We start from the raw sequence: 12,345 nt of genomic DNA, 5'->3' as shown, positions 1-12,345 counted from the left end.
TAAATGGAATTTCTTCATGTCAACTGCGAGTGTCGGTAGACTAGAACGAGGGGCAATCACGGCGAAGCTCAATCTTGCTCTCTCTGGGTCAGATGTCCTTCTCCAGCAGGAGGGCCTGGAGGCTTATCAGTCAGAGTAGGAAGCCTGGCCACCTTGCCCTTTCCTAACCTAGGGGTGCCAAGATCAGCTAACTCAGTAAAGACTTCGGATCAGAGCTGGGATTCAGCAAGTGTATACGGCCCAGCTGTTCACTGCCTTAACCAGTTGTGCCACTGAAAGAATGCACGAGGTTACAGCCCCTGTTCCATTATTTAAAGGGGCTGCTCCTGAAATTCTGGCTGCACTTCAGTCCCACACTCCTGATCTTTGGGCACCCTGTGCGGAGGGGAGCGGGTAGGTCTGAGGGCCTCCTCGTAGGACTGCTCCTGGGCACGGCCAAGGGTGCCATCAGCCAGTCCAGGCAGCGGGCGGTCGAGGGGGTCATTCAGCCTGACTGCCTGCCTCTCTTCCGCGCGTACATCCGGGCCAGGGTGTCCCTAGAGATGGAGCACGCGGTGTCCACCGGTACGCTCGCGGCCTTCCGCGAGAGGTGGGCACCGGAGGGACTGGAATGCATCATCACCCCCAGCAACCAAATTTTAATTTGATTTTATGTTTTAAAGTTTAATTTGTTTTAATTGCCGGTGTTTTTAGTGTCCCCCTCCCCTTTTGTAGGGGGCACTTGTAAACTTTATGATTTTATTGCCCAAATAAATCACAAAAAAAAACCCCAAAAAGTTTTTTTTTTAAAAAACCCCAAAAAACAAAAAAAGAGGGCAGGTATAAGTGTCTGGAGTGTCCCCCAGATCGGGGGCACTCGATCTAATGTTTGTTTTGTTTACTCTAAAAGAGTTGTGCCATTGAAAGAAGTTTTAAGATAATTGGCAAAAGAACCAGAGGCGCGGGGAGGACATTTTTAAAATTTTTTTACAGAGTTGTAATGATCTGGAATGCACTGCATGAAAGGGTGGTGGAAGCAGATTCAAAAGTAACTTTCAAAAGGGAACTGGATACATACTTGAAGGGGGGAAAAAAACAGGGCTATGGGGAAAGAGCAGGGAAGTGGGACTAATTGGATAGCTCTTTCAAAGAGCCTGCACAGGTACGATGGATCTAAAGGCCTCTTCTGTGCTATAAGATTCTAAGTTTTCCATCGCTTTTCTATTCCCCGCACCCCCCTCCGCCCCCCCCCATATCTGGAGTGCCTCAGAAAGGACAACGGATCGACTCTAAATGCTTTACATTATAGAGGTCTTTACTCACTGAATCTGTCTTTCCAGGAAATCCACTCCAATGGTTTTCTTGTAGTCCTTGGTGAAAATACCCTTGCAGTACCGCTGTATCATGCTTGATTTACCAACAGCCCCATTGCCAACAACCACCACCTTGATGGCCACTTCGATATCCTCCTCTAGCATGGTTAGATTGCACGTATGGACCGGCCGTCACACACTTGTTGAGGGATACCGTCGTTTGATCACAATCCCCGCAGTTAGAAGCAAATCAGGCCTGCTCTAGTTCTTTAACCTGCAACAATGACAAGAGGGTTATTTGACCTCTGTATTTTATAAGTAATAGTTTATTCTCTCAGCAAGCACATTTTGGTCTCTGTAAGAAATGCAACCTTTTGCTAAACACTATGATGTGATGTCCTGCCGAAATGAAACCAAACCAAATGACACTGCATTATGCACGTCATGAAAAATTCAAGAGGGCCCTCCATAACTCACACGCATCATTACCTGGCTGACAAGAGAACCGTCAAGCTGCTCTCCAGAAAACCTTGCTTTAGGGCCAGCTCAGGAGCAGTCAGGATTACTTGTGCTTTCATTTTGCCTGCCGGCTGGAGCAGGCAATGCCTAACCTATACTCAGCTTCTCCCCAAACCATGACCAAGATCTGGAACACTTATCCGAACATAGCGCAGCAATTTGATGGTTTTTTTTAAACCGGTAACTTAAGACAAATGCCATACAATGTGACCGTCAAAGACAGTGAATGGGAAGCTAGATAAACACGAGGGAAAAAGGAATATAAGGTTATGCTGATAGGGTTCGATTGAGAGAAGTGGGACGAGGCACAGACCTGTTGGGCCGAATGGCCTGTTCCTGTGCTGTACATTTGATGTAAATCTCAACTGTGGTAAATTCTGATCAATTCGCTTCCTCATACTGCAGACATATCTTTACACTCATTTATGCCAAAAGTAAAATCACACACTGAGTCATTCTGTGACCAAAAGTCTTCCCCATTCTAAAAGCTGGAAAAAAAAGTCCCCATTTAATACAAAATTGACATAAACAAGGCCGATTATGTTGTTGTGCATTTTTCACATGTTCTGCTTGATGGTGTTATAATTTGAATAAATGTAAAGTGCACAGTTAAGATTCAATCACTGACATCCATAATGCATCCTCTGAAAGCAAGGGCAACAGTACTTTTCGCATTGTTATCTTCTCTCTTCATCTAAATACAGCCACTTTGATGGGGGACGGTTTCAAGGGCACCGAAACACACCCTGCCCACCTGTGATTTGACACGTGAACTGTGACTCGGAGTTTCACCGGGCTATTCAACCAAGGGGGAAATCACAGTAACACCTGCTCCTATGACATCCATACATGCACACTTCAGCAGAGGTGATTGGATGCCCATCAGGATGTGCAAGTACTGACAAAAAACCAGACACACTGCTGCCCAGGCAGAGATAGAATCATACAGCACTGAAGGAGGCCATTCGGCTATCCAATTAGTCCCACTCCCCTCGTGCATTCTTCCGCTTTGGATTAATTCACTTGACATGGACCTTGAAAATTCCTGGACCGTGTGGCTCAGCTATTTGGTTAGGCCATGAGAGCACCTGGCAAACGTCAATTTGGCAAAATAAAAGCGTAGGATTCTAAACACGAGGAGGTTTTAAATGAGGGCCCCATTACTTATCAATTTGTTAAATTACTGTATTTGCTGTCCATTTGACAGCCTTTCATTCTGGCTATTTGTTGCCAAATGTTACTAGCAATGTGCTCTTTTAGGATGCAACTGCAATTGCAGAACAAAATCGAGCAAAGAGAGACAATCATTTTATACACTATTGTATTGAGCACCAAGCATTGAAACCTTTGGGCTAGAATGCAGGTAGGTTTTAAAAACAGAAACATTGCTTTGCAGAATTAGTACAGTTGAAGGGACTGAACAAGGGAATGAGGAAAAGTTTAACAGGGTTTGTATGAGTTAAGTTAAAATTAAAACTATCCAGTTCCTACGGAGGAGGACAAGGGAATTAGAAATTGGCAAAAGTAAAGTCAATGACCCGGATTTTGTGGTCAGCGGAAAGAATGCTGCTCGCCAAACAACTAACCAGAGTTTTCGTGAGCTTTTGAACAAAACTTGTTGTCATCAGGTGGATGTTCGAGCATGGCGCCCTCTATTGGGGATCTGAGGCATGTGTCAGCAGGCCTAGCAACAGTGAGGCTCTTCAACCAATCAGATTACAGAATCCTCAGACACCCAGTGTCTAAACCAGGAATTATAACTCAGGAATGATTAATATTTAAAGAATGTACCAATTGCAAAATAAAGACTGGGAAAGATGGGATTAAGCGAGAAAGATAAAAGAGATGACAGAAAAAGGAAGAAATCTCCAACATTATTTAAATTCTGAAGATATGAGTCTCCACACTTGTAAAATGTAATTTTCAGGACTTGAGAGGTTGTTTGGCAGTAATTTTGACTTATCACTGACACCTGAATGCACCAGCCCTAACATTTTCTGGTGTATTTAGTGTACACCTAGTGGGTAATTACAGCAACGTCACGCCCTTGTATTGATTTCAATGTCACGTCTATTGGCGAGGTACTCTTATAGTGCAGACGTAGAGGAGCATGGTAACTCGGACAGCAATTTCCAAATTTCCACCTTTAACTGCACATGTGTGGACTCCGGAAGTTGCTGTGCGATTTACTCCATAACCAACGGTGAGTGCCGATAGTCTCACTGTTATTTGCAACTTAAAATCCGAGCCAATATCTGTTAAATAAAAGCATGACAGGGTCTGAATCAAACAGCAAGTTTGCAGCACAATGTAAACAAAAAGCAAAGTAAATTGCCAATGTAAATAATGTTTCATTGACAAGTTATGTAATTTCTATGACATTGCAATATCGAGTACGGTGCTGAAAAAGTATTAGAAAAATCCATCATCATACATAGAAACATAGAAAATAGGTGCAGGAGCAGGCCATTCAGCCCTTCTAGCCTGCACCGCCATTCAATGAGTTCATGGCTGAACATGAAACTTCAGTACCCACTTCCTGCTTTCACGCCATACCCCTTGATCCCCCGACTAGTAAGGACTTCATCTAACTCCCTTTTGAATATATTTAGTGAATTGGCCTCAACTACTTCCTGTGGTAGAGAATTCCACAGGTTCACCACTCTCTGGGTGAAGAAGTTTCTCCTTATCTCGGTCCTAAATGGCTTACCCCTTATCCTTAGACTGTGACTCCTGGTTCTGGACTTCCCCAACATTGGAAACATTCTTCCTGCATCCAACCTGTCCAAACCCGTCAGAATTTTAAACGTTTCTATGAGGTCCCCTCTCACTCTTCTGAACTCCAGTGAATACAAGCCCAGTTGATCCAGTCTTTCTTGATAGGTCAGTCCCACCATCCCGGGAATCAGTCTGGTGAATCTTCGCTGCACTCCCTCAATAGCAAGAATGTCCTTCCTCAAGTTAGGAGACCAAAACTGTACACAATACTCCAGGTGTGGCCTCACCAAGGCCCTGTACAACTGTAGCAACACCTCCCTGCCCCTGTACTCAAATCCCCTCGCTATGAAGGCCATTTGCTTTCTTAACCGCCTGCTGTACCTGCATGCCAACCTTCAATGACTGATGTACCATGACACCCAGGTCTCGTTGCACCTTCCCTTTTCCTAATCTGTCACCATTCAGATAATAGTCTGTCTCTCTGTTTTTACCACCAAAGTGGATAACCTCACATTTATCCACATTATACTTCATCTGCCACGCATTTGCCCACTCACCTAACCTATCCAAGTCACTCTGTAGCCTCATAGCATCCTCCTCGCAGCTCACACTGCCACCCAACTTAGTGTCATCCGCAAATTTGGAGATACTACATTTAATCCCCTCGTCTAAATCATTAATGTACAATGTAAACAGCTGGGGCCCCAGCACAGAACCCTGCGGTACCCCACTAGTCACTGCCTGCCATTCCGAAAAGTACCCATTTACTCCTACTCTTTGCTTCCTGTCTGACAACCAGTTCTCAATCCACGTCAGCACACTACCCCCAATCCCATGTGCTTTAACTTTGCACATTAATCTCCTGTGTGGGACCTTGTCGAAAGCCTTCTGAAAGTCCAAATATACCACATCAACTGGTACTCCTTTGTCCACTTTATTGGAAACATCCTCAAAAAATTCCAGAAGATTTGTCAAGCATGATCTCCCTTTCACAAATCCATGCTGACTTGGACCTATCATGTCACCATTTTCCAAATGCGCTGCTATGACATCCTTAATAATTGATTCCATCATTTTACCCACTACTGAGGTCAGGCTGACCGGTCTATAATTCCCTGCTTTCTCTCTCCCTCCTTTTTTAAAAAGTGGGGTTACATTGGCTACCCTCCACTCGATAGGAACTGATCCAGAGTCAATGGAATGTTGGAAAATGACTGTCAATGCATCCGCTATTTCCAAGGCCACCTCCTTAAGTACTCTGGGATGCAGTCCATCAGGACCTGGGGATTTATCGGCCTTCAATCCCATCAATTTCCCCAACACAATTTCCCGACTAATAAAGATTTCCCTCAGTTCCTCCTCCTTAATAGACCCTCTGACCACTTTTATATCCGGAAGGTTGTTTGTGTCCTCCTTAGTGAATACTGAACCAAAGTACTTGTTCAATTGGTCTGCCATTTCTTTGTTCCCCGTTATGACTTCCCCTGATTCTGACTGCAGGGGACCTACGTTTGTCTTTACTAACCTTTTTCTCTTTACATATCTATAGAAACTTTTGCAATCCGCCTTAATGTTCCCTGCAAGCTTCTTCTCGTACTCCATTTTCCCTGCCCTAATCAAACCCTTTGTCCTCCTCTGCTGAGTTCTAAATTTCTCCCAGTCCCCAGGTTCGCTGCTATTTCTGGACAATTTGTATGCCATTTCCTTGGCTTTAATACTATCCCTGATTTCCCTAGATAGCCATGGTTGAGCCACCTTCCCTTTTTTATTTTTACGCCAGACAGGAATGTACAATTGTTGTAATTCATCCATGCGGTCTCTAAATGTCTGCCATTGCCCATCCACAGTCAACCCCTTAAGTATCATTAGCCAATCTATCTTAGCCAATTCATGCCTCATACCTTCAAAGTTACCCTTCTTTAAGTTCTGGACCATGGTCTCTGAATTAACTGTTTCATTCTCCATCCTAATGCAGAATTCCACCATATTATGGTCACTCTTCCCCAAGGGGCCTCGCACAATGAGATTGCTAATTAATCCTCTCTCATTACACAACACCCAGTCTAAGATGGCCTCCCCCCTAGTTGGTTCCTCGACATATTGGTCTAGAAAACCATTCCAGGAAATCCTCCTCCACCGTATTGCTTCCAGTTTGGCTAGCCCAATCTATGTGCATATTAAAGTCACCCATTATAACTGCTGCACCTTTATTGCATGCACTCCTAATTTCCTGTTTGATGCCCTCCCCAACATCACTACTACTGTTTGGAGGTCTGTACACAACTCCCACTAACGATTTTTGCCCTTTAGTGTTCTGCAGCTCTACCCATATAGATTCCACATCATCCAAGCTAATGTCTTTCCTAACTTTTGCATTAATCTCCTCTTTAACCAGCAATGCTACCCCACCTCCTTTTCCTTTTATTCTATCCTTCCTGAATGTTGAATACCCCTGGATGTTGAGTTCCCAGCCCTGATCATCCTGGAGCCACGTCTCCGTAATCCCAATCACATCATATTTGTTAACTTCTATTTGCACAGTTAATTCATCCACCTTATTGCGGATACTCCTTGCATTAAGACACAATAGCATATATTAAGAGTTTCTAACAGTCTTCTGAATGATGAGTAAGGCCAGTCCCGTCAAATCACGAGCTCCTCATCGTTTTAACAAAAATAAACTTTTGTGATTTCAGTCCAACTGGATGAGACAGACCAAGTTTTTTCTCCAGAATATGTTATGAGGAAGGGGATGAGGTTGATTTTTAAAGGGAGGAGTACAGTATCTAAAGAGAGGGAACTATATGCAATGTCAAGTAGCATGGGGGACAGGAAAGGAAGTTGGGTAGTCAACAATTTAATGGGAGTGAGATCAAGGGAACAAGAGATGGATGAGATGGACTCGGAGAGGTCATGAGGGGCAATGGGAGAAAAGCTGGAGAGAGACAAGGGTTCAAGACTCGGACATGGGGAATAGCTAGGACATTTGGTGGGCTCGGGGAAGGGCAAAAACAGAGCAAATGTAAATTTAATTTCAACCAAAAAGTATAACCCAATGCAGCCTCACACAGGGCCGTCTCAGCACAGGGCGGGATCTTTAAATTCTTGCCGATTTCTCGAAGCGGAAGTTGGACAAATGAAAGCCAATTCTGGTGCACAGTAATTTGTTACAATGCACCAAAAGCAGTTCTTGATTGGTTAAAATTGAAGACTGCAGGACATCGACGGGAAAATCTCCCGGGGTTAAAATCATCCGTGTCTTCAGACAACAACTTGCATTTATATAGCACCTTTAGTGTCGTAAAATATCCCAAGGCGCTTCACAAGAACAAAATTTGGCACTGAGCCACGTAAGGAGATATTAGGACAGGTGTCCAAAAGCTTGGTCAAAGAGGTAGATTTTAACGAGCGACTTAAAGGAGGAGACGAGCAAGGGAGAGAGACGGAGAGGTTTACTGAGGGAATTCCAGAGCGTAGACAGATGAAGGCACGGCTGCCAATGGTGGAGCGAAGAAAACTTCCAATATGCTCGAGAAGACGCAACATCCGACTTTCATCTTTGTATTGAAAGGCACCGTCTGCTCTTAAATTAAAATGCTGCACGTAAATCCACACATTTGCGACAGAAATTCTTCACAAAATGGATGTTCTAAATAATTTTAAATGTCGTGGAGTAGATTCTGGCCTTCACTCTTATCGTATGTATTGCCATGAATGTCTGTAATGTCCTCACAGAATAGTCTGAAAATGAGTGTTGCTACATCCACATTATTTTTAATGACAGCTGTGCTCATGATTCCACCGGGGTGCCTACCATTCACTCATTTTAAATTAATCTTCAGTCAAGCTGTGCATTTAAATTTTCCAAAATGCTTTTTTAAAAAACATGTTAATGTACTTAGTGGTCTCCAAGTTGTGCTATTCTACTGTATTCCCTTTGATGCAGGTCACCATTCCCATTATTGATACAATGGGAAGAATATTTAACCTTTAGGACTTAATATAGTGATTGCAGTAGTTCAAAAGCATGATACTTAGCAGTTTCCATTCAATTAAGTTGAAATCTTTATTCGACATGTTGATTTGACAGCTTGTTGAATAGCAAAACTTTAAAGGGACACCTTGTCTTCCTGCTACTCCATGTAACTAAACTAATAAAGAATCAATGAGCCCAAATTTCCCCAGGAGTTTCTCCAGTTTTTTTTGAGCAACTTGATTTTTCTGGATTATCTTTTTAGTTGCAATTCTGGCCATTTAATTTGCTCCAGTGTAAGTGAGTTAGTTAGGTTTTTTTTTAAGTTTTGTTTTTTTTCCAAAAGGGGGCGTTACCAGCCACTTACGCCTGTTTTGGGCATTTAAGCAAGTTTAGACAGCTAAAAGTTACTCCAAACTAACTTAGGCCAGCGTAAGTGGGCACTCTTGTACATTCAGAAAAACCTTGCGGTGACTTAAGAAATCAGCACAGGCAGCCAGAGATTTGGGGGGGGGGGGGGGGGGGAGGTGACCTTGCAAAGCACTAAACACCTTCACAACAACATTAAAGAAGCATAAATACATTTAAAGCACCAAGCACTAAACAAGACAGTACATTTGCACCAAGCACTAAACAAAGCACAAAAAGTAATAAGCAATTCATTAACAAATAAAAAATAGAAGGAACCCTGCAGCTAAAGCACCAAGACCAAAGTAATAAACAATCAATCAATCAGTAAATAATAAAAAATAGAAGTCCTACCTTAGGGAACACAATGGGCCGCCGATGAGGGAGTCCTTTCGACCAGGGCTAGGGACGGCGTGCTTCGGGCCCCTCCCTCACAGCCTGTAGCACGTACTCACAGATTCGGCCTGCCAGGAGCTACTGCACATGCGCGCAGACTCTAGCGCGCATGTGCAGAGATCCCGGCATTGTTTTCAGTGCCGGGTCCTGGCTCCACCCCAAATCCACTGGGCCATGCTCGGCCACCACCGAGGAGAGCCTGGGGAGTGGCCAGAATTGGGAGGAAGATTTTCGGCGTGCTTGGAGGCGGACAAAAGCGGCGCACCTCGAGTGAGGGCACCAGAAAAAGGGGTTGGGGAAATTTGAACCCAATATTCTACTTAAGGGCCATGGGACTCTTCACAGAAAGGGAAATACTCAAGAGTGCTTAACAAGGACAATAAGGAGGGCATTTCTGGGGATGAAGGGGGAAAAAATAGGCATGGTCAATCAGGGTTTATCGGAGGTTTTTGAAAACAGAAATGGCAGCACAGAAGTGAAGTGATTTTTTGAGAGAAGTCCAGAGGGCAGGAGCCCAATGATGGGCTAGAGGAAGCAAAAATAAGCAGTAATCTGGTCAAAGGAGCTGTGGAAACAGAGAACAGACCATGGCAGGAGAAAAATCATTCCTATGATGCAGTGGAGACATTGAGAGGTTTGAAGACTTGGATCTTAGAAATGGATTTGCTGGGGCACAAAGAGCCAGTGGAGTTTTGCTCAGTTGGTAGCACTCTCACCCGAGTCAGAGGGCTATGGGCTCAAGTCCCACTGCCTCACTTAAGGACATGATGTAGGCTGACACTGTTGCATTGTTGGCGGTACCACGATTCGAATAAGATGCCAAACCAAGGTTCTTTTGATCTGTTGTGCTGGACAAAGATCGCATGGCATTATTCAAAGAGGAGCATGGAATGCCGACCTTTAATCCATAGCACCAGAAGAGAATAACTGCTCCTTCATCTTGTTGCTGATGGTGGGATTTTGCTGAATACATAATAGTCATCTTACTTCAAAGTAACTCCCTGTACATGCAGTGCTTTGTGATGCTCCTTAGAGACATGAGTTGGCACTATAGGATCAATAGGATGCCAACCACAGAGTCCTGTATTAGCTGAAGTTTGTAAAGGCTGGAAGTGGAGAGTTGCATTTGAGAATCTCTTAATTTTGCAGAAGACAGCATGAATTAGGGTTTCAGCAGCAGTGTGGTGGTGGAAGGGGGCAGAGAGAGAGCGCTAAGGATAAGCAAGCAAGTTATAGGAGACGGAAAAATGTGCTCTTGAAAACAGACCAGACATGAAGTTAAAAAAATCTCAACTTGGGAACAAACATGGTGCCAAGATTACCCACTGCCAGATTTAGCCAGACATGGAGTAAAAAGTTTCATTTAGGGAAGGAGGGAGGTATGGATGGTTCGAGGTGAACCCAGTATATTGCTTCAAGTCAGATTGGAGAACATGAATTTAAAATTAGTCAAAAGCAAATGATTTTTTTTTCCAAAGCTGCTAAACATTTGGAATAATGTCGCAACTGGAGGCGAGATTGGGCGGGTTGGAGTACGAGAAGGACAAGTATTGAAATGCCCAAACACCTTTTTTGCATCGTTCTTGGCTGCCTTATAAATTCAACTCTGATTGCATCAGTAAATTGTGTCTAATAAAAATGTACATACTATACATACACTGATAACTGTAAAGCATTCCTACCTGAATTCAGTTTCACAATGAACTTGTGCTTATTAAAATACAATAGGCATATCAATGATTGAGGTATATACACAAATAACTGCAAAAAAGAGTATAGCCAAACAAAAAACCTCCAGTCAGGCAATAATGTGTTATTCAGTTAGTTGCTGAAGGAATTGCATCGTGTTTCAGAGCAGTTTGTCTGCAGTTATTTAGTATGAAAATGTGAAACCGTTTCTACAACAAGTCCAATATTAAATCGCACCAAAGTGAAAGCTTTGCATTCCACTGAATGATCCCTTCTCGCTTACATTCCTTTCCAGAACAAGGTGGTTAAGTGCAGTGATGGTGAGGAGATGCTAGACATTACCACTGTATGAAGCCTTGATATTCAACAGCATTACCTTCGCCGAATCCCCCACTATCAACATCCTGGGGGTCACCATTAACCAGAAAAACAGGACAAGCCACATAAATAGTGTGGCAACAAGAGCAGGTCAGAGGCTGGGTATTCTGGATGAGAGCAGCTTCAACAACACTCAAGAAGCTTAGCACCATCCAGGACAAAGCAGCCCGCTTGATTGGCACCCCAATCACCACCTTATATATTCACTCCTTCCACCACCGGCGCACCGTAGCTGCAGTGTGTAGCATCTATAAGATGCACTGCAGCAACTCACCAAGGCTTCTTCGGCAGCACCTCCCAAACCCACGACCTCTACCACTTTGAAGGACAAGGGCAGCAGGCGCATGGGAACACCATCACCTGCAAGTTCTCCTCCAAGTCACACACCATTCTGACTTGGAAATATATCTCCGTTCCTTCACTGTCGCTGGGTCAAAATCCTGGAACTCCCACCCTAACAGCACTTTGGGAGTACCTTCACCACAAGGACTGCAGCGGTTCAAGAAGTCGGCTCACCATCACCACCTTCTCAAGGACAATAAGGGATGGGCAATAAATGCTTGCTTTGCCAGCGACGCCCACATCCCGGAACGAATTAAAAAAAAATTGACAGATCACTCAACAATTACAAAACAAACCATGCCAGTGACCCTTTCGCTATCATTAACCACAATACAATGAAGTGCAACTTATTACAATCTTCTCCATTGAATAAAATACATCAGCTTGTATGCCAAGATTGCACCAGTACTATGCTCTTCATCCTTTGAAAATATAATATAAAATCGATGTCATAATTCTATGGGCTCAATTTTCCCCAATGTGTTTTTTTGGCTTATTGCCAGTTACGTCCGTTTTTTTTTGGCCGCAACTACTCCAAAAAAAGTAGCAAGTTTCCCCATTCTATTTTTTGAAATTGGTGGCACGCAACCTCTCCTGTAGCTTCGAAGGGTGGAGCCTAAAGTCTGCGGC

The 12,345-nt window shown here is 43.7% G+C and overlaps 1 protein-coding gene across 2 annotated transcripts in view; it reads right to left on the bottom strand.

Annotated features, from left to right (window-relative positions):
* rab23 (RAB23, member RAS oncogene family) overlaps positions 1-12,345 on the bottom strand; it is a 42,143-nt gene that overhangs the window by 16,708 nt on the left and 13,090 nt on the right. For both annotated transcript variants that reach the window (XM_070884871.1, XM_070884872.1), the window contains exon 2: positions 1,303-1,566. In XM_070884871.1, the coding sequence (XP_070740972.1) occupies positions 1,303-1,457 (155 nt within the window). In that variant the 5' untranslated portion in view covers positions 1,458-1,566. The remainder of the gene's footprint in view (positions 1-1,302; positions 1,567-12,345) is intronic.

The sequence above is a fragment of the Pristiophorus japonicus genome, chromosome 7 (assembly GCF_044704955.1).
Source record: "Pristiophorus japonicus isolate sPriJap1 chromosome 7, sPriJap1.hap1, whole genome shotgun sequence".
Taxonomy (NCBI): domain Eukaryota; kingdom Metazoa; phylum Chordata; class Chondrichthyes; family Pristiophoridae; genus Pristiophorus; species Pristiophorus japonicus.
The sequence above is the reverse complement of the archived record's forward strand: the minus strand, read 5'-3'. Positions and strand labels throughout refer to the sequence as shown.